Below are 20,536 nucleotides of genomic sequence, written 5' to 3' on the forward strand. Positions count from 1 at the left end.
TGCAAAGGAGCCAGTTATCTCCTGTGACTTGTTACACGGTCATCAGGAGCTTCTCCCTGGAAGGACTCAAAAGCTGCACCATTTTGGTGAATATGAAGCCTCCCATGCACCTGGTGGAAGGACAGCACCCCCTTGGGTAGGTTCTGACGGCTTTGATTAAACATGACCTTTCAGGGAATGCATTTTAATCGATGCGTGTATCGGTCTGAGGTTACAGGACATTTTACTTACCCATTCGTCCATCTTGAGGTGGACTAATCACGGAGATTCTCGCAGGGCCGGCTGCTATCTCGGACTAACAATGCAACAAGAAAACAATGGGTAAAATTCCAATATTGCGGCTTATGAGATTCGGACTCCCACTGTTAGGAACACATTTCCCGGAACCCCATCTCCCTCATTTTTATCGCCCTCTGACAAGTTCCTGTCTGACTTGATTCTGTGTTCGTCTCCCGACTCTGCCTGCTGGTGGTAGAGGGGGTGTGGGTGGGTATTACCTGTTTGATTCCCTTTGTTCCACCAGGGCCTAAAACAGTGAACGGATAAAGGGCTCTACTAGGAATTTTAGGTGAAAAAAAACAAAGTTTGCAGCTGATGTTAGAGAATGTGAAATTCTGAGTAAATCATTCTAGGGTGCATAATTTTGTCACCTTGAAATCCAGATGCTGATGGACAGGTTGGAGCTAATGCTGCTCAGAGCTGTGTGTGCTGGGCCCTGCTCTGTGCCCACCCTTCACTCTATCCAGCAACCACGAGGCCGCTTCTGCCACCATCCCTCCCCAACCCACAGGAACCTGTGAACCCAGAGCTGCCAGCGCAGGTTCTGAGACTGGTAAGGGAGGCTGCTCTGCTCTGAGCCCCTCCTGCCTCTCAGTGCGACCTGGGGGCATGGCAAGGTGCTATTTCTAGTTGCTGCCCCTTCCTGGGCTCGCTCCTCTGGCTCTCCACTCACTGCTGGCATCTCCTGTTCCCAGGCTCCTTGCCTCACCCCGCTGGTCCTCAGGCTCTGCCGCCATCAACTGTGCCCCGCCAAGACCTCTGCTACCCACTTTCCTGGCTTCTGCCCCCGGCACAGCCACCCCACAGATCCTTTAATTCACAGGCCCTTCCAGTACACCGTGGAAGCCCCTCTGTGTCCTCATGGTCTCTCTACCAGCACAGGAGTGCCCTGCTCCAGGAACACTCTCTGCCACACCCTTGGCCCTACCCTGCCAGTCCTCCACTCCTACTCGCTGGCAAGACTCTAACCTTGGAAGGACGGACCCCCCTCCTTGGCATGGCCCTCTGAGCTGCCTGCAGGCCAGCTTTCTCATGGAGCTGTCCACTGAGCACATTCCCCATCCACCTGAAGCTCATGACCTCACTCCTACCCCCAAGAAGACAGAATCTTGTGAAACCGGGAGCTTTTGTCTCTGTACCTTCAGCCTCTGCCTGCCATCCTGTGAACACCAGACATATTCCTGCCTCATCAGGACAGGCTCCAGATACTTCCTTTCACCTGCCTGGAGTGCTGCTATGCCATCATTTCTGGATCCTTCCCATCCGCTAGGATGTCTTCAAAATCAAGTTCATCCTAAGAATCCCCTTGACATCACCGTCCCTTCGAACTACGTTCCATTTGCTGCTCCATTTAGAGAAAATCTCCGCAGAGCGTTCAAGTGCTGGTGTCTTTCCCCGTCCTGGTGCTGTCTGACAGCTGTGAGTTACAGAAGACAGTGGTGCAAACCTTTTTTGTAAATGGGCCATGGCAGACTTGGCTGGGCAAGACACTGGTTCCTGCCACGTGGGAGGGGCTGTGTACTCATCGGTGTGTTCACATCTGCATTTGGCTGCCTACACACGTTTGCTCTTTGGATTCTCCTTTAAACCAGTTTTCACATTTAACTGGTGTATTAGGCCATTCTTGCACTGTGATAAATACCAGAGACTGTGTAATTCATAAAGAAAAGAGGTTTAACTGGCTCGTGCTTCTGAGGGCCATACAGGAAGCATGGCAACAGCTGCTTCTGGGGAGGCCTCAGGAGGCTACAATCAGGGTGGGAGGCCAAGGGGGAGCAGGCGCGTTGCAGGGCGAGCAGGCAAGAGACTGGGGGGTGGTGCCATGTGCTTTTAACCAGCCAGATCTCATGAGAACTCACCCACCATGGCAAAGACAGCACCAGCCACCAGGGATCTGCCCCCATAACCCAAACTTCTGCTACCAGGCCCCACCTCGAGCACTGGGGATTATAATTCCACATGAGATTCGGGCAGGGACAAATATCTAAACTATGTCAGCTGGTTTCCCTCATTAACTCATAACCTTTGTTTTTGAGACAAGGTTTCACTGTCGTCCAGGCTGGAGTGCAGTGGGGCAGTCGCTCACCTCACTGCAGCCTCAACCTCCTGGTGGTGATCCTCCCATGTCAGCTTCTCAGTAGCTGGGACTACAGGAGTGCACCACCATGCCCAGCTAATTTTTTGTAGAGATGGGGTCTTGCCATGTCACCCAGGCTGGTCTCAAACTCTTGGGCTCAAGGGATCTGCCTGACTCAGCTCCCAAAGTGTTAGGATTACAGGCGTGAGGTACTGTGTCTGGCCAACTCATAAGTTGAAGGAAGTGTGTGAATGGTATTCATTTTGTATTTGTGAGTCATTATTTTACCTTTTCAAAAAGATATGTTAATCCTGATCAATTTTACATAATAGAAAATGCCGTGCTCATTTAAGGTTAACAGCCTTAACTTAGAAATTATCCCACCAAGCCAGACACCTTAGTCAACGCTTCCATCTCCATGTGAAGGCAGACTCTCCCTCGCCTTCCCGGGCACCTTGTCCAGGAGGGTGGGGGCCTTAGGCTCTGCTTCTCCTCCTCCCCAGTGCCAGCAGCCTGAGGTCCCCAGGCCTGGAGCAGCAAGGGTGGAGGAGGAAGGAAAAGAACCAATCCCCTCTGGGCGGGCCCAGCTGTGCCCCAGGCGCTGTCATGGGATGGCGCTGGCTTTGCTTCTCCGAGTCCACCCAATGAGAGACCCTTGCACTGTGGCCCTCCCTCTGACGAGCCTTTGGGGCAGGAACTCCACCAAGAGCACCCCCGATAATGCTCTTTCCCATGCAGCCCTGAACAGTGTAGGAGGTTCACCTCGAGAGAGGCCTGCACACTGCTCTCTGCAGGCCAGAGAGTGAGGCCTCAGTCTGCACAGGCAACAGGTGGTGTCCCAGAACCTCTGCTCAGGCTGAGGGTTACCAGGAGCACCTCTCACTCTAGGCCATCATGTGGGGCAGGGAGGACAGGAGCTCTTTCCAAAGGAACTGCTACACACAACCACTCCAGGGTGACAAGGCGTTTCGGGAGGTGCAAAGTTGGTTTTAGACACTTTCCTTGAAATTCGCATTCTGGTGTGGCACAGGGGTTGGCAAACTATGGCCTGCAGCCTGTTTTTGTTAATGAAGTTTTATTAGAACACAGTCATGGTCATGCCTATTAGCTTCCATACTTTCTATGGTTGCTTTTGCAATTCCATGACAGAGTTGAGTAGCTGTGGACTGTCTGGTCTGCAAAGTCCAAATGTTTTACTATCTGGCCCTTTACAAAAATGTGTGCCGGCCGGGCTGTAATCCCAGCACTTTGGGACGCTGAGGTGGGCAGATCACGAGGTCAGGAGCTCGAGACCAGCCTGACCAATATGGTGAAACCACATCTCTACTAAAAATACAAAAATTAGCCGGGCATGGTGGTGCGTGCCTGTAGTCCCAGCTACTCGGGAGGCTGAGGCAGGAGAATTCCTTGAACCCGGGAGGTGGAGGCAGGAGAATTCCTTGAACCCGGGAGGCGGAGGTTGCAGTGAGCCGAGATCTCACCACTGCACTCCAGCCTATAGGCAATAGAGTGAGACTCTGTCTCAAACAAACAAACAAAAAACAAAAAGCAAAAGACAGAAAATGCCCATGTCTGGTCTTTGCCCCTCACTTAGGAACTTTGATTCATTACATTCTGGTTCCTCAGCAATAATTTCCAACAGTAGCACCTAGTGAAGTGTCAATCAATTCAGCCTGCCAGTCTTTTCTTTCTTTTTTCTTTTTTTTAGAGACAGGGTCTCACTATGTTGCCCAGGCTGGTCTTAAACTCCTGGGCTCAAGTGATCCTCCTGCCTTGGCCTGCCAAAGTGCTGAGGTTATAGGCGTGAGCGTGACATGCCTGCTGCCTGCCAGTCTTGAGTATTCTCTATCCTCCTCAATTACTCAGATCCTAAGGAAAGGTGGAAAGCTGACCTGACAGAACAAAGTTCTTCCTCCTTAAGCTGTGGGGACTTGGAGGCTGTGAGTTCATCCGTGAAACAAGGCCCTAGAGCAGCAAGGGACAGCTGGAAGCAGGTGTCCGGCCTTGGGGGAGCCAAGGCAGGTGGTGGGGACCTACAGGGACCCAGGGGAGGGCTCCATAAGAGCTTCCAGCAGGGCCTGAGGGGGCAGGTGGGGTCCTCGATGTAGGCCAGTTGCCTAGGGAGGAGGTGCACCCATAAGGAAGTGTGTCCCCCTGGAAGCACGGCTCCCGTGTGCTGGTGGGTGTGGGCGTGGCCATGAGGATGGCGGAGGTGAGCTGGGCAGGGAGAGGATGCGTGTGCTTGACCCAACTGCCAAGGAACTGGCGTTTCTCTTTCACGGAAGCTGTGGCGGCTCTTGGTTCCCTACTGGATCCAGTTCTGCCTTCTTATTCTGACTCCGGGTCCCTCCATCATCCGGCTCCGGGTGTGATTACCCATGCCACAGGGCTGCTACACGACTGAGTTCATATCTATAAAGGGCTCGGAACAGTGCTTGCCAATGAGCCACACTGTCGCACAACCCGAAGCAACACATAAATCAAATAAGCCAATAACTGGCACTGTGGAACACAGGCATTCACCGCCGCTAGAACACGCTCAGTTTTCCTGCCTTTGCTCCTCGGCCCCCTCCTGCCCCACAGGCTTCTCAAGTCCTGATCCCTCCTATGGGGTGCAGCTCACTCTGCCCTGAGTCCTTCCCAAACTGCCTCCTCTCTCCCGTTTCCGAGCTGCCTGGTGTGTGGCCGATGTGGTACATCTGGCGCTGAGCTCTGCCCACTAGGACAGATGACGGGAGAGCCGGGCCTGGACTCTCCCTGAGTTCCGGGCAGGTTTCCTCTGGTCTTGCTTCCCTCCAGCTTGAAGTTGTTGCTTCCTGTTTCCCAGAGTCCTTAGCTTTTCTGACCCATTTCTTTTCCTGGGCTGACAAAGTTTACTGTTGTCTTCTTCAGCACTGTTTGTCACTTCAAGAGACAGCAAGTGAAGGCAGGTAAAGCACAGGGCCACCAACTTTGCTGCCCCTTCTCCTTGACACCAACAGAAACCGACAGGGACCAGCACGGGACCAACATGGGACCAGCAGAGGATCAATGCAGGATCAACACAGAACCAACATAGGACCAATACAGGGTCAACACAGGACCAACATAGGACCAGCACAGAGTCAACACAGGACCAACATAGAGTCAACACAGGACCAACATGGGACCTGCATGGGAACAACACAGGATCAACACAGGACCTGCATGGGACCCTGCCAACACCTCGTCCGCATTTGCTTTTGTTTCTCCAGATGCAACTGCAGTCCTGGCCATTCAGGCAGAACAGGAGCGTTCTCATGACCCAGCTTATAGCCACAGCCCACCCATCTCACCCACGGGACCAGCACACAATGCAGGAGCGCTGTGCAAAGTCTGTCTACTGTTGCACGAGAGGTTACGTTTTTCACTACTGAGGGAAATGGGAAATGCCACATGTCTGGTATACAGAGGAACTCGGCAGGAGAGATGCACTTACTTTTCTAATCGGAGAAGGAGAGAGATCAACTTCCATCGACTCCAGTCTGTTAAACACATAGTGAAAGGCTTTGAGTGAGCCCAGGACTTACCTCTAACAACGTCAGTTGAAATACACACGTGACAAGACCATGCGTAAATGTCTAAATCTTCCTCTAGCTTCATGCTGCAGCCAGAGTGTAGCCACTTAGGCATCTGATCACTGCCATTTTCCTCCCTCTTTAGGGCCACCCGCCATCTGTACTGGGATGTAGCCTCTCCAGGACAGAGGCCGCTGGCCGGCCTGCCCTGGTTGGGCTCTCCCTGGCATTCCTCTCTTGCACCTCTGCACACTCAGCTTCTCCCTCCAGACAACCCCTTCTCTTCTCTCTGCCAACACCTGCCTGGAGCCTGCTGGACTAGGATGTTCTGAGAGTGGGATCCCGAATTGACTTCTGTTATCACTCACTGCCTGGCCACACATACCACACTGTGCATGCTCAGTACGCACTAGTTCCTTCATTTGCTAAAGGCAGACAGGAAAACATCATCGGATTCATTTTGCGTTGGCCCCCTCCTAGCCCTGCCATCCTTATGGCTCGTGATCTCTGCGGAAAGAGGCTCACTCTTTTCCAACAGCTCCAGCAAGAGTCCCAGGGGTGACTCCCATTAGTCCAGCCTGGCTGCAGTGAATTCTAATTTTAGGTGGCGTCAGCACTCATTTTGAAGACAGGTTTAACTTTCTCATACCAGAGGCAGGGCTCAGTCACCTTCAACAGTTTCCAGTTCTCCACCTGCTCCCAGTCTCTCAGTGTGGTCCATCCGGACACTTGCCTCCCAGTGGCCACCTCCCTGTGGGAGGGTGGACAAAACCCACTTGGCTGGCCCCGCTGACCCCTCACCCTTCATTGACCGTACAGATGTACCACAGTGATGCCCTCAGTCACAGCGGGACCCCGTGGAGCTTGTGCCTGCCTGCTCTAAACCCACCAATTAAAACTCCCCACGGGAAACCTGCCTGGATGACGCCCTGAGCCCCAATAAAGGTGCTGGCCCACGAGGCCCCCTCTCTGCCTGAGCCTTCTTTCCTGCCTCTTGCTACCTGTGGACAGAGCACTGTCCTCCCCACACGCGTCCTCCCTGTCCAGGACCTGTAAGTAATAAATCTGAATGTGTTTCCTATCACAGGGGTGGACTGAATTTGTGCCTTCCATCTGAAGAGCTAGGAGCTACCCCAGGCCGGGTTTTCTCTGGGATGCTGGAGGGAACATGAGGTTGGGCTCCCTGTGCCGGAGTGATGGCCAGGCAGGCATAGCCTGGAGATGGGGCAGACACAAGCCACAGGACATGTGCCAGTATGAACGTTTCCTGTGTGAGGGACCCCCAGCCATGGGTTGGGTAATGGGTTCAGGCCATCCCCCAGGTGAAGGAAGGATTCCATATAAGGCACACCAGGTCAGCCCCTTAATTTCCTGTTAGGGCAGGGCTGTCAGCTGCCAGGCACTGGAACCCCAGTTGAGCGGGGGGGGGCACGCAGAACACTGGGTCACATGATCATTCCCAAACCAATCACTGTGGCTGCAGGATGGAGTGCTCTGATTGGCCGCCTGGATCACACACTTAGTTTGGGACCTGAGCCTCACAGGGAGATGAAATAAGTACCAAAATGAGTTGATGTCCAGTCAACTGTATGGATTAGCAAAATCTGGGGGCTTGGAGAGGGGATGGGGTTGGGATGGGAAGGGAGGTGCAGAAGCGGAAAGACCTGCGGGTCCTGTGATTTCTGCGAGCGACCCACACACCTTTCGGGGGTTGATGAGTGAGGTGGCAGCAGGCATCCGTGTGGTTTTGCTGGAAGAGTGATGACGAAAATGCCAATGTCAGTGCACACGGCGTGATTCAGCAACATGCATCGCTATTTTGTTCTCTTTCTGGCATGATTTTACTTACTTGAAACTGAACTTTTTATTGTGCTGAAAGCTGTTTGCTGTGATGATCTCATACTAAATAGATGGAGAAAAGGTATTGAATTAAACCATAAAAACTGACTTCCCCCCAGGTCATTCCAACTGAAAGTGTAAGAAGGCTCTAAATCAGTGAAATGTTCTTACTGGGTTTGCAAAGGGCATTTCACATGAATTCAGCAGTTCCCATAGCGTCCTGTGAGTCCCACGGCCCTGCTCCTCCCCAGCGCTGAAGCCAAGTGAACTCAACACCCCACTGCCATTTACATCACTGGCTCTTACAACTGCAACTGTCACTCAGCACATGGCCACCGCGGGTGTTAAAGGTGTGAAATTAAGACCTGACAACAGGAGCCACTAACGCACCAGCTTTGAAAGGCCACTAAGAGGCCAGCCATGGTGCCTCATGTCCATCATCCCAACACTTTGGGAGGCAGGGGTGGGAGGACTGCTTGAGCCCAGGAGTTGGAGGCTACAGTGAGCCGTGATTGTACTACTGTACTACTGCACTCCTGCTTGGGTGACAGAGAAAGAACTCATCTCAAAAAAGGAAAAGGAAGGGGAAAGGGAAGGGAAAGAAAAGAGAAAAGAGAAAAGAAAGAAAAACAGGCCAGCAAGAGAAATATGGACAAGTTACTTGGTCACGTTTTCCGGTCTAGCAACCCTGGACTGATCTCCACGACAGCCAGTAGCAGAGACCGCCTGCTGTGCCCTGTGACTCCCGGCCACAGAAGGCTGCTGCACCTGGGCCCTCTCTGCCTCACAGGGCCTGGTGGACATGCTGAGATGCACATGTAAGACTGGGGGAGCGTGTCTGTTTCTGTGGACACACTGAGGTGCATGACTGCAGATGAGGGGTGGGGCTGTCTCCTGGCACCGAGTGCCCGTCTATGCTGGCTGGGTTTTGAGATACGAACAGTCTGCCCTCAGCAGTTTCAGTTTGGGACCAAGCTAGCTAGGAATAGGCAGTTGCACAACAGCTCAACCACTGGGGCCTCCGCTCTGAGTCACCTCCTAGAGCCTGCCCTGGCACTGCCCCTCAACCTCCTCACCCAGAGTCACTTACCCTGACAGCCTGTGTCCCGGCCCGACATACAACCTCACTTTCTGCCTCCTCTTCCCCACACAGAAGCTCCCAGAAGACGGGCACTTGGCTTGTTTGGCTTACTCCGAATTGCCAGCCCCCAGAACAGTGCTGAGAATGCACCTGGTGCTCAGTAAACACTGGCTGCTGCGTGGCTGACTGTGGTGGGTGGAAGTACCTGAGCCTTCCGCGTCTGGCAGGGCTGTGGCCTGGCTCCTCTGAAGGGCACTTGCTCCTGCTTCCAGACCACTCTAAAATGCACTTTGTTTCGTGGGAGCAAGAGAATGATGACAAAAACAACGACAACAAAAGTGGGTGGCATGAACGCCACCACAGTGAGGCTGGGCAAGACGGGGTCGGGGGCGCAGCGGTCTGGGGCGGGTCAGCTGGGCTGGCAGAGCACATGGGAATCCTCTCTAGAGGAAAATGCAAGCGATACCAGGTATGCAGAGAGTGGGATTGGCCTGTGCAACCTCACCAGAGATCAGCAGAAATATACCTCCCTCCAGCGAGAGTGGAAGAAAAGAAGGCAGATTTGGATTCCTGAGGATATCAGGTAAGGAAAATAAAAAGGCTGCCTGTGAAATGACTACATAAAAGACGAAGATGCAACAATGAGCAAGGACTATTTTCCAAATGGTGAAATGAGCAGGAATGTTCTCAAAATGTTAACTGTAATGGACAGAACAAAAACTCAATGGGGGCCGGGTGTGGTGGCTCACACCTGTAATCCCAGCACTTTGGGAGGCTGAGGTGGGCGGATCACCTGAGGTCAGGAGTTTGAGACCAGCCTGGTCAACATGGTGAAGCCCCGTCTCTACTAAAAATACAAAAATTAGCCAGGCGTGGTGGTGCTGTAATCCCAGCTACTCAGGAGGCTGAGGCAAGACAATCGCTTGAACCCGCCAGGCGGAGGTTGTGGTGAGCTGAGATCATGCCACTGTACTCCAGCCTGGGTGACAGAGTGAGACTCTGTCTCAAAAACAAACAAACAAACAAACAAACAAACAAACAGACAAACTCAGTGGGGTTCACTGGCTTAACTTGAAAATCAGGGAGCTGGAAGAAGCAACCCAGCATGTGACCAGGTGGCCTAAGACGACGGAGATCACAGCAGAGGCTGACGTCGAGGGTGGGGAGCCGCAGGTTGTGGCTGGGGATGCAGAGGGTACTACTTGAAAAGATAATGGGCAGGAATTCTATAGAACTGATGCAAAACACGAATCCACAGAATGAAAGGAAATTATACACCAACAAGGAAAAAAATGAAAGTAATTCCACATTTTGTGCATTTTTTTTTTTTTTTTGAGAGACAGAGTTTTGCTCTTGTTACCCAGGCTGGAGTGCAATGGCATGATCTTGGCTCACCGCAACCTCTGCCTCCCGAGTTCAAGAGATTCTCCTGCCTCAGCCTCCTGAATAGCTGGGATTACAGGTGTGCACCACCACACCTAGCTAATTGTGTATTGTTTTTAGTAGAGATGCGGTTTCTCCATACTGGTCAGGTTGGTTTCGAACTCCCGACCTCAGGTGATCTGCCCACCTTGGCCTCCCAAAGTGCTGGGATAACAGGCGTGAGCCACTGCGCCTGGCCCCTTTGATGCATTTTAAGTATCTGCCTTTCCTATTGTGATGCTTTAAAGGAGGAATTTGCAAATGTTTCTGCAAAGGGCTAGCTAGTAAATGTAGGAGGCTTTGCTGTCCACATAAGGTCTCCGTTGCAATGCGTTTACAATCTTCTAAAAATGTAAAAGCCACGGTCAGCTTGGCGGCTACATGAAAATACACTGTGGCTGGGTGCAGTGGCTCACATCGGTCATTGCAGCACTTCGGGACGCTGAGGCAGGAGGATCACTTGAGCTCAGGAGTCCAAGACTAGCCTGGGTAACATAGTCAGACCCCATCTCCACACAAAATAAAAAAATTAGCTGTGTGTGGTGGTGCGTGCCTGTGGTCCCAGCTACTTGGGAGGCAGAGGCAGCAGAATCACCTGAGCCTTGGGAGGTTGAGGCGTGAGCTGAGATCACGCCACTGCACTCCAGCCTGGGTGACAGAGGAAGACCCTGTCTCGAGAAAAAAAAAAAAAAAAAAGCGAAGGAAAGGAAGGAGAAGAGAATACACTGCAGGCTGGATTTGGCCTGGAGTTTGCTTACTGATGCCTGGAACACACCCTTCACAACACAAGCCCATGGCAACTCTTAGAACCCAAAATAATGACAGGGGAAAGAATCCCTTTTCACCAGAGGCAATCAGAACCTCGTGTCAGGAGCAGGGCCACCAGCCAGTGTGACTGGCGTCACCAGCTTCCCACAGGCCCCACAGCCCCAGTGAGGCCATGCCACGCTCAGCTGCCTGACACAGCAGGGAGGTGGGCACCTGCACACACGCTGGAGGCTCACCCACCCCTACACACACAGCCAATGGGAGGCAGACAGGGCTCCTGACTCCTCGACCTCCATGTTAGTATGCAGCCAGCAAACGGGGGTTTGTGACTATTCAACACGTCTCGTAAAATCTAAGGCATCGCCGAGCGTAAGATGTGCCGCATCTGTGTATGACTGTGGTAACTGAACTCCGGCCTGTTACTGATTCCAAATTCTAGAAACTCTGAATGCAGTAAAACTGTATTCAGAACAGAGGCAATACGGCAAAAGCACGGATGAGCTAAAATGTACAAGAAAGGAGGGTTTCAAATGGCTAGATTTTCCAGATATTGAAAGGTAATGCTTTAAGTCCCCATTTTGGTTAATCCTAGCAACGCTGGATGTTTCTTCCTAAGATGCAACACCCATTCACAGCAGTGCCTTTATACACAGAACGTGCCACATATATGTACCTTTTGCAAACGGCTACGACTCCTGGCAGAAAGCAGGCAGCCAGGCTGCAGGTGGAGTCCCGCAGTCCCTGGCTGCAGGGCCACTCCACCTGTGCTGGGTCACTCTGAGAGGCCGGGGGCACCTGCTGCTCTCCCAGGCCCCTCCCACTGCCTCAGCAATCACTGGGGCACCTGCCCCAAGGAGAAACCATTCATCTCTTTTTCACTTTTTCTTTTTGGTCTCCCTTCTTCCCTTCGGTTTCCCCACAGCATTTTTGCTCTGATGAAAGTTTCTGGTAAATGAACGAGCTCTTCCCTCTGCCTCTGCGGTCATCTTTCATTCTTGATCTTGGAGAGCCAGACGACCAATGCACATGGCAGTGGGTGCCTCGACTGCGCACTCACGGGGGGTGGGGGGCCTTACCTTTGTAGTTGTTCTATCTGCAGCACTGACTTCCTAAGGGATTCTTCCAACCTGGAAATCTAAACATAATTACACAACCTCTTGTTATCAGACAGGCTATGCTGAGTGACATGTGACCCTCCAAATTTCTTAAACCCTGAATCAGAATGTGGGTTACTCTGCATGGAGTTGCCCTCACGCTGCTAATGAGTAAATCTTCCTGGAGTCTCGCACATCAGACGCTTAGGAAATCGGCCTTGGGGGCCATGCAGAGCGAAGTCAAACCCAAGCCCCAGGGGACAAATCTCAGTGCTGCACCCCACACAAACTGGCAGGATGCAAATTCAGTGTCAGCCCTTCCAGGGGAGCACCTGGCCTCAAAGTCACACACAAGCACCTTCCATACACGGCCACTGCCAGGTCATCCCACGGCACAGCCTCTGCTGTCAGGCTGGAGCCCCGCCCTGTGTGTGGGAGCTGCCAGACCCCAAGGGAGTGACTAGAGTCTAGGATCCCACTGTCCAGTCTGTAATCATGGCTTATGCCCATCCTCCAGGTTTGCTGGGAGGATTAGGAGACAACATACACAAAATATAACAAAATCTGAGCCCAGGCTGGCTCCTGCAAGAAGCCTCCAGGCAGGGTTTTGGGTGGCTGTCAAGGAGTATGATGGGGCTGTGGTGGCCTAGGAGGGGTAGGGGAAAGAGGATGGCATGAGGGTGGCAGGACAGGGGTGGGGGTGAGAGGAAGGGTTGGGGTGAGAGAGGAGGGGGTGGGGTGACAGAGGAGGGGGTGGGGTGACAGAGGATGGGGTGGGGGTGGAAGGACAGGGGTGGGGGTGAGAGGATGGAGTGGGGTGACAGGATGGGGTTGGGGAGAGAGGATGGGGTAGGGGTGAGAGGATGGCATACGGGTGGAAGGACAGGGGTGGGGTGAGAGGATGGGGTGGAGGAGAGAGAATGGGGTGGGGGAGAGAGGATGGGGTTGGGGAGAGAGGATGGCATGGGGGTGGAAGGACAGGGGTGGGGATGAGGGGATGGGGTGGGGTGAGAGCATGGGGTGGGGGCGAGAGGATGGGGTGGGGAAGAGAGGATGGGGTCGGGGAGAGAGGATGGCATAAGGGTGGAAGTACAGGGTGGGGGTGAGAAGATGGGGTGGGGGAGAGAGGATGGCATGGGGGAGAGGATGGGATGGGGGTGAGAGGATGGCATGGAGGTGGCAGGACAGGAGTGGGGGTGAGAGGACGGGGTGGAGGTGAGAGGATGGGGAGGGGATGAGAGGATGGGGTGGGGGAGAGAGGATGGGGTTGGGGAAAGAGGATGGCATGGGGGAGAGGATGGGATGGCGGTGAGAGGATGGCATGGAGGTGGCAGGACAGCAGTGGGGGTGAGAGGACGGGGTGGAGGTGAGAGGATGGCATGGAGGTGGCAGGACAGCAGTGGGGGTGAGAGGACGGGGTGGAGGTGAGAGGATGGGGTGGGGGAGAGAGGATGGGGTGGGGGAGAGAGGATGGGGTTGGGGAGAGAGGATGGGGTGGGGGTGAGAGGATGGGTGGGGGAGAGAGGATAGGGTGGGGGAGAGACGATGGCATTGGGGGTGGCAGGACAGAAGTGGGGGTGAGAGGATGGGGTGGGGGTACCAGGATGGGGTGACGGTGATAGGATGGGGTGGGGTGACAAGGTGGGTGGGGGTGACAGGATGGGGTGAGGGTGAGAGAACCAAGGTGTGGGGGGGGTGACAGGATGAGGTGGGGGGGTGACAGGACAGGGGAGAGGCTGACAGGACAGGGTGGGTGTGACAGGAGCAGGGAGTGGGTAATAGGATGGGGTAAAGGGGTGACAGAATGGGGTTGAGAGGTGACAGAATGGGGTTGAGAGGTGACAGAATGGGGTTGAGAGGTGACAGAATGTGGTGGGGGTATGATATGGTTTGGCTGTGTCCCCACCCAAGTCTCATCTCAAATTGTAATCTCATGTGTCAAGGGGAAGAATCTGGGGGAGGTGATTGGATCATGGGGGTGCTTTCCCCCATGCTGTTCTCATGACAGTGAGTTCACACGAGATCTGATGGTTTAAGAGCGTTTGGCAGTTCCCCTCCACCCCCTCTCCTGCCGCTATGTAAGATGTGCCTTGCTTCCCCTTTGCCTTCTGCCATGATTGTAAGTTTCCTGAGGCCTTCCCAGCCATGCAGAACTGTGAGTCAATTAAACCCCTTTCCTTTATAAATCACCCAGTCTCAGGTAGTTCTTTATAGGAGTGTGACAATGGATTAATAAAGAAAATTGGTACCAGTAGAGTGGGGCACTGCTATAAATATAACTAAAAATGTGGAAGCAACTTTGGAACTGGGTAATGGGCAGAAGTTGGAACAATTTGGAGGGCTCAGAAAAAGACAGAAAGGTGTGAGAAAGTTTGGAACTTCCTAGAGAGTTGTTGAATGGTTTTGACCAAAATGCTGATAGTGATATGGATGGTGAAGTTCAGGCTGAGGAGGTCTCAGATGGAGATAAGGAATTTATTGGGACTGGAGCAAAGGTAACTCTTGCTGTGCTTTAGCAAAGAGATTGGAGGCATTTTGCTCCTGCCCTCAATGTCTGTGGAACTTTGAACTTGAAAGAGATGATTTAGGGCATCTGGCAGAAGAAATTTCTAAGCAGCAAAGCGTTCAAGATGTGACCTGGCTTTTTCTGAAGCATACAGTCATATACGTGTTCACAAAGAGATGATCTAAAATTGGAACTTATGTTTAAAAGGGAAGCAGAACATCAAAGTCTGAACAAAATTGCAGCACGACCATGCAGTAGAAAAGAAAAACCCATTTTCTGAGGGGAAATTCAAGCCAGCTGCAGAAATGTGCATAAGTAACCAAGAGCCAGGACGGTGGAGAAAATGTCTCCAGGGCATGTGAGAGATCTTCACAGCAGCCCCTCCCATCATAGGCCCAGAGAAAAAAAAGTAGTTTTATGGGCCGGGCCAAGGCCCCCTGCCCAACTCTCGTGCAGCCTCAGGACATGGCACCCTGCATGCCGGCCGCTCTGGCTCCAGCCATGACTAAAAGGGTCCAAGGTACAATTTGGGCTGCTGCTTCAGAGGGTGCAAACCCCAAGCATTGGCGGCTTCCACATGGTATTGGGCCTGCATGTGTGCAGAAGACAAGAGCTGAGATTTGGGAACCTCCACCTAGATTTCAGAGGATGTATGGAAATGCCTGGATGTCCAGGCAGAAGTCTGCTGCAGAGGCAGAGCCCTCATGGAGAACCTCTGCTAGGGCAGTGCAGAAGGGAAATGTGCGGTGGTTGTTCCCACACAGCGTCCCAACTGGGGTGCTGCCTAGAGAAGCCATGAGAAGAGGGCCACTGTCCTCCAGACGCCAGAATGGTAGACCCATCAACAGCTTGCACTGTGCACCTAGAAAAGCTGCAGGCACTCAACCCCAGCCCAGAAAGCAGCCACTGGGGCTGTACCCTACAGAGCCACAGGGGTGGAGTTGCCCAAGGCCTTGGAAGCCCCCCTACCCTTGCATCAGCATGTCCTGGATGTGAGACATTGGGTAAAAGGATAAATTTAAGATTTAATGGCTGCCCTGCTGGGTTTTGGACTTGCATGGGGCCTGCAGCCCCTTTGTTTTGGTCAATTTCTCCCATTTGTAATGGGAACATTTACCCAATGCCTGTACTCCCATAGTATCTTGGAAGTCATTAACTTGTTTTTGATTCTACAGGCTCATAGGTGGAAGGAACTTGCCTTGTCTCTGATGAGATTTTGGGCTTGAACTTCTGAGTTTATGCGGGAATGAGTTAAAACTTTGGGGGACTGCTGGGAAGGTATGATTGTGTTTTGAAATGTTAGAAGGATATGAGATTTGGGAGGGGCCAGGGGTGGAATGATGTGGTTTGGCTCTGCGTCCCCACCCAAATCTCATTTTGAATTGCGGTCCCCATGTGTCAAGGGAGGGATCTGATGGGAAGTGATTGGATCATGGGGGCAGTTTCCCCCGTGCTGTTCTCGTGATAGTAAGTTCTCACGAAGTCTGATGGTTTAAGAGTGTTTGGCAGTTCCCCCTGCTCTCTCTCCTGCTGTTAATGTAAGACGTACCTTGCTTCCCCTTTGCCTTCTGCCATGACTCTAAGTTTCCTGAGGCCTTCCCAGTCATGTGGAACTGTGAGTCCATTCAACCTCTTTCCTTTATAAATTACCGAATCTCAGGTTATTCTTTATAGCAGTATGAAGACAGACTGATACAGGGTGACAGGACAGGGTAGGGGTGAGGGGTGACAGGATGGGATGAGGGGTGACAGGATGGGATGGGGTGACAGGACAGGGTGTTGGTAGCAAGATGGCCTGAGTGGTGACAGGATGGGGTAAGGGTGACAGGATGGGGTTGGGGTGACAGGACAGGGATGGGGTACCAAGATAAGGTGACAGGATGGGGTGAGGGGAGAGATGGGGGTGACAGGACAGGGCAAGGTGACAAGACAGGGTGGGGGTGACAGGATGGAAGGGGAGTGACTGGCTGGCAAGCAGGGCCAAGGGTGATCTGTCCACTCCAGGTCTGGGTGTACACAGAATGTCCATGCACAGACAGGAGGCAGCAGGCTCACAAGCTGGCTTCCGGACTCGGGGAAGCGGCCCCAGGGTCCCTTGTCTTTAAAGCTGGGTTCCTGGCTTTACCGACTACATAACCTTCAAAGTTTTTTAAAAAGGACTTGTTTTTCAAAATGGGATGGTTGAGCAGAGAAGCCTTCGAGCTGCCTTCCAAACTCCCAAGGCCCCAGTGTTGCCCCCAGTGGCTGAGGGGATAAGTGTGGCCGGGCAGGGAGGCCCATGCGGTGCTGCACCCAAGGGGCTACTTGGTAACTACAGACAAGGGTTGGGCAAATAGGCTGCTCAGAAGGGGACAGTGACAACGTCCCCATAGCTGGAAACACACAGAGAAACAGATATTGCATCTAGCAGCCGTCCCCTTTGAGAGCAAGGTGTTAATTAACAAGTCTGACATTTAAATCTAAAGGTCAAAAAAATTCAAGTGGCAATGAATCAATTCCACTTACCTTTTCTCTATAGAAGGCTAACAATCTCTTCCTGTGTTTTTCTTGAAATTCTAAAATCTGAAAAGATCACAGGTTTCAGCTGCTGACACAGATCCACGGTCTCTGTGGCTGGAGTTTTGTTGGGGGAGGAGGAGGCTGGAGGGACTCTCAGGACAGCTCACAGTGCTTGTCTTACGTGTGTCCTGCCCCCACAGATGCCCATGGCCAGTGCTTGCACAGGCAGGGCCAAGGGCAAACACAGGGGAGGCTTAATGGGCATGATAGGAAAGTCTCCCCAGCAACCTGCTCCATTCAAGTTGCGAGTGGTGCTCTACCGCTGGGCCAATCACAGGGTGCCGTCCCTCTGATAATGGCTACTGGTTTGAGGAATGGCCTCCTGACCAAACAGGTGTGGACCAATGGCTGGGGCAAGTGGAAAGAGAGCCGCACACAGAATGAGGCTAAGCGAGACCCACAGAGCTGACAGAGGCCTGGTGGGCCTGTCTGCACTCCCAGGGCCAGCCATGCCTGACACCAGCACCCTCCCATTTACAGGACCCCCGGGTTCCATGCATGCTGTCTAGACAGCTTGAACTGGGTTTCTGAGAGTACCAACATAAGGAGGAAAGAGAGTCCTGTGATTTCCTCAGAGGAAGAAAAGAGCTATTTCGTATGAGTTGAGTGTTCAGACAATGGTGCCTACCCTCTGGAAAGACCAGGCTGGAAGGGCCGACAGACAACAGGGCTAACTGTGGCTCCACTGGTACTGAAAGTCGGCGTCCTCTAGCTCCATCCCCCACTTCACTCCACCTTGCCATCTGCGATGATAACACAAGCAGGAGGGAGCGGCCTTGTCTGCCCATGGCTCACTGGCCTGGTGCAAACACAGGGCAGGCTTCTTCCCTCCTGTGGAAAGACAGGCCCGGCACATGCCAGGCCTTTGTTCCCAACCTCCTCCATGAGAGGCCATCTTGGAGCTCTAGGGTTCTCCCCTACTCGACAAGGGGACTATGTCTCCACCAAGGAGAGAAGACAGTCCTGGGTGCTACCCCATGGGCTATGAAGAGGAGTGGACAGAAGGACTCAGCAGGTTGCTCTGACCCCAGCTCTTGTGCACATTGCAGGCCATGGCCAGGGCACCTTTCCCACCTTTGCCGACACTTCTCAAGTCCTGCTGCCTGTCGGGGACACCTGCACACGCCCCTCAAAGCCACACTCAATTGTGCCTGTGTGGGAAGCTTCTCCAAAGTACCCTCAGCAGGAACATTCCACCCTGCAGGCAAGCGCCTCTGCTCCTCAGCTTCACATGTTCGTGGAGGAACCTACCAGCAGACGCGCCTCATCCCGGCTGTGGGGGTGCCTGGCCTGGCTGTTCTTAGAGAAAGGCCTTGGGGAGACGAGGTCAGTCTGTGGCTGATCCTGATTTGGCAGGGCAGGTGTGGCTGCAGCAAGGACTGGGCTGCAGGGAAAGTCTCCAAGGGGACCTGAGCAGCAGATGGGGTGAGTTCTACTGAGGGTGGAGCTGGGGAGCCTCACATGAGCTTGGGGGGCAGCCAAGACCCACCTGTCTCGGTGTTGCGGGGTCTACACCAGCCTCCAGGACTCCATTAGGGGGAACCACACAGGCCTGCAGCCTCATGCCGCCTCCGTGGTTTGTCTGGCCTGGACTCTGACCAATGTTGGGGCCCAGAGACTTGAGACACTGGGTGTGGCCTCAGAAGAGGGTAGATTTTAATAATAAAACAAAGTTTAAAAGGGACAGTGAGTGTTTATCTTGCAGAGAATATGCCTCTTGAACTGAGCCAGAGAAACACGTCAATGAAATCATTGCAAAACTCCAGGGCTGCGATGGTCACAGAGGCTGTGCTGGGCCAGGTCAGCCCAGGGCCCCAAGGAAGAGCTGCCCAGTGCTCACGTGTGCTTTGCCCGCATCCTGCGAACTGGGAGGCCGCGAAGGCCTGAGAGTCAAGGCAGTCGGGGGAGAATGCAGGTCACTCACGCGGACTCTCGCCAAGAGGCCAGGAGAGGCGGCTGCCTGGTCCGGAGCACACTTCTCACTCTTCGGTTCAATACCAGTTCTCCTCCATGGAGTGGCCTGTGCCTGCATTCGTCCACATGAGCTCCCGACTACGCCAGGACCAGGGTCTGCATGCTCAGTGCTGATGAAGCCTGTGGTAGGGCAGAGGCTGGGTGGATGGAACGGATCTTAGAGGATTATTGGGAAGAGGAAGATGTTTAACTGTTACCAACTAGACTAGGAAGGCGGACCAGGGCAGGCAGTGGCTGAGGTGGTTTGTTGACGCTGTCCCAGGGCAGGTCCTGAGGCCTGAGCCTTGGTGCTCAGAGTTTTGGTCTTGGGCCAGTTTTGCACTCTTAAAAGTGACTGAGGGCCCCAGAGAGCTTTGCTTATGTGGGTTTTATCTGTTGATATTTACCCTATTAGAAATTAAGACTGAGACAAATCTAAAAGTATTTATTAATTCATTTAAAAATAACAATAAATCCATTATGTGTTAACATATTATAACAAATATTCCAATATTTATGTTACGTTGATATTAGAGCATAAATGTTACAATACCACCTCACGTCACACAGCTGCGGGAAAACTCCACCCTGCGCTTGTGACGCTCAGCTCCACAGTGTAACTGACAAACAGTGGGGCCACGAGGTCACTGGGCAGAGCCTGTGCTGCCCAGGCTGGAGCCAGCCGTCTCCGCGGTCCATGCCGGAAGCCTGAGAGGCACGAGAGGCAGAGCAGACAGGTGGCTGGAGGGGCTGGCCGGGTCTGCTGGGTCTTCTCTCCTGAGACAGCACCTGGCCTCTGCAGCACTTGGCAAAACCACCCTGGAGCGCGCAGCCTGCGGCTCTGATGTCTGTGATAACAGACATGTTTTATGAACTCAAGCAACTTCCGGCCCCAAGGGGACTTGGCGTGAATGAGGGTCCTGCTGGGATGGAGCAGGGTGAGGGGGTGAGGTGCGTCCTGGATGGTGTTTCCATGGGCCTCTGGCTGGCTCTGGGACCGCCGGCATCCTGGTCTGGGTGCCCGTGTTGTGCTGACCCAGTGTTCTTGGGGATCTCTGGCTGCTGCTTGGCTTCCATGGCTCGAGCCTCTGGGCACCTCCCTGGAGGATGTGGCTGGGCATAACTTGAGACGGCAACAGCCTCGGGAAAGCCTGAGATACCATGGGTGATTCAGGCTGTTTCAGAAGCAAGGAAGCTTGCTGCAGTGGGATAACCTCCCAGAGGAGGACAGTCTTGGGGACCTGGTTGACCACAGCCTGAAGGCACAAACCCACGAAGGAGAGTGCCATGCGGGGGTCCATCCTCAGTCTCCTGCCTCAGATCCTGGCTGCCCCCACTAGGCCTCTTTCCCCACAAGGCAGGTGGGGTGGCCAACGGTGGGAGCTGCACTCTTCACGGAAGAGGGAAAGGAAGTGCAGGGCG

The 20,536-nt window shown here is 53.3% G+C and overlaps 1 protein-coding gene across 8 annotated transcripts in view; it reads right to left on the reverse strand.

The window, feature by feature from the left end:
* The window catches only part of RNF212 (ring finger protein 212), a 55,556-nt gene that overhangs the window by 16,805 nt on the left and 18,215 nt on the right, over positions 1-20,536 (reverse strand). For 4 of the 8 annotated variants that reach the window (XM_019026074.3, XM_055384302.2, XM_063705158.1 and 1 more), the window contains 6 exons: positions 17,108-17,164; positions 12,079-12,137; positions 7,742-7,794; positions 7,594-7,642; positions 5,814-5,859; positions 232-295 (listed from right to left, as the gene is read on the reverse strand). In XM_019026074.3, coding sequence (XP_018881619.1) covers positions 232-295; positions 5,814-5,859; positions 7,594-7,642; positions 7,742-7,794; positions 12,079-12,137; positions 17,108-17,164 — 328 coding nt within the window. Of the gene's footprint in view, positions 1-231; positions 296-5,813; positions 5,860-7,593; positions 7,643-7,741; positions 7,795-12,078; positions 12,138-17,107; positions 17,165-19,085; positions 19,273-19,595; positions 20,275-20,536 lie in introns of those variants that run through there. The other 4 variants (XM_055384304.2, XM_055384306.2, XM_055384305.2 and 1 more) reach the window with 3 other exon arrangements.

The sequence above is a fragment of the Gorilla gorilla genome, chromosome 3, assembly GCF_029281585.2.
Source record: "Gorilla gorilla gorilla isolate KB3781 chromosome 3, NHGRI_mGorGor1-v2.1_pri, whole genome shotgun sequence".
Lineage (NCBI taxonomy): Eukaryota > Metazoa > Chordata > Mammalia > Primates > Hominidae > Gorilla > Gorilla gorilla.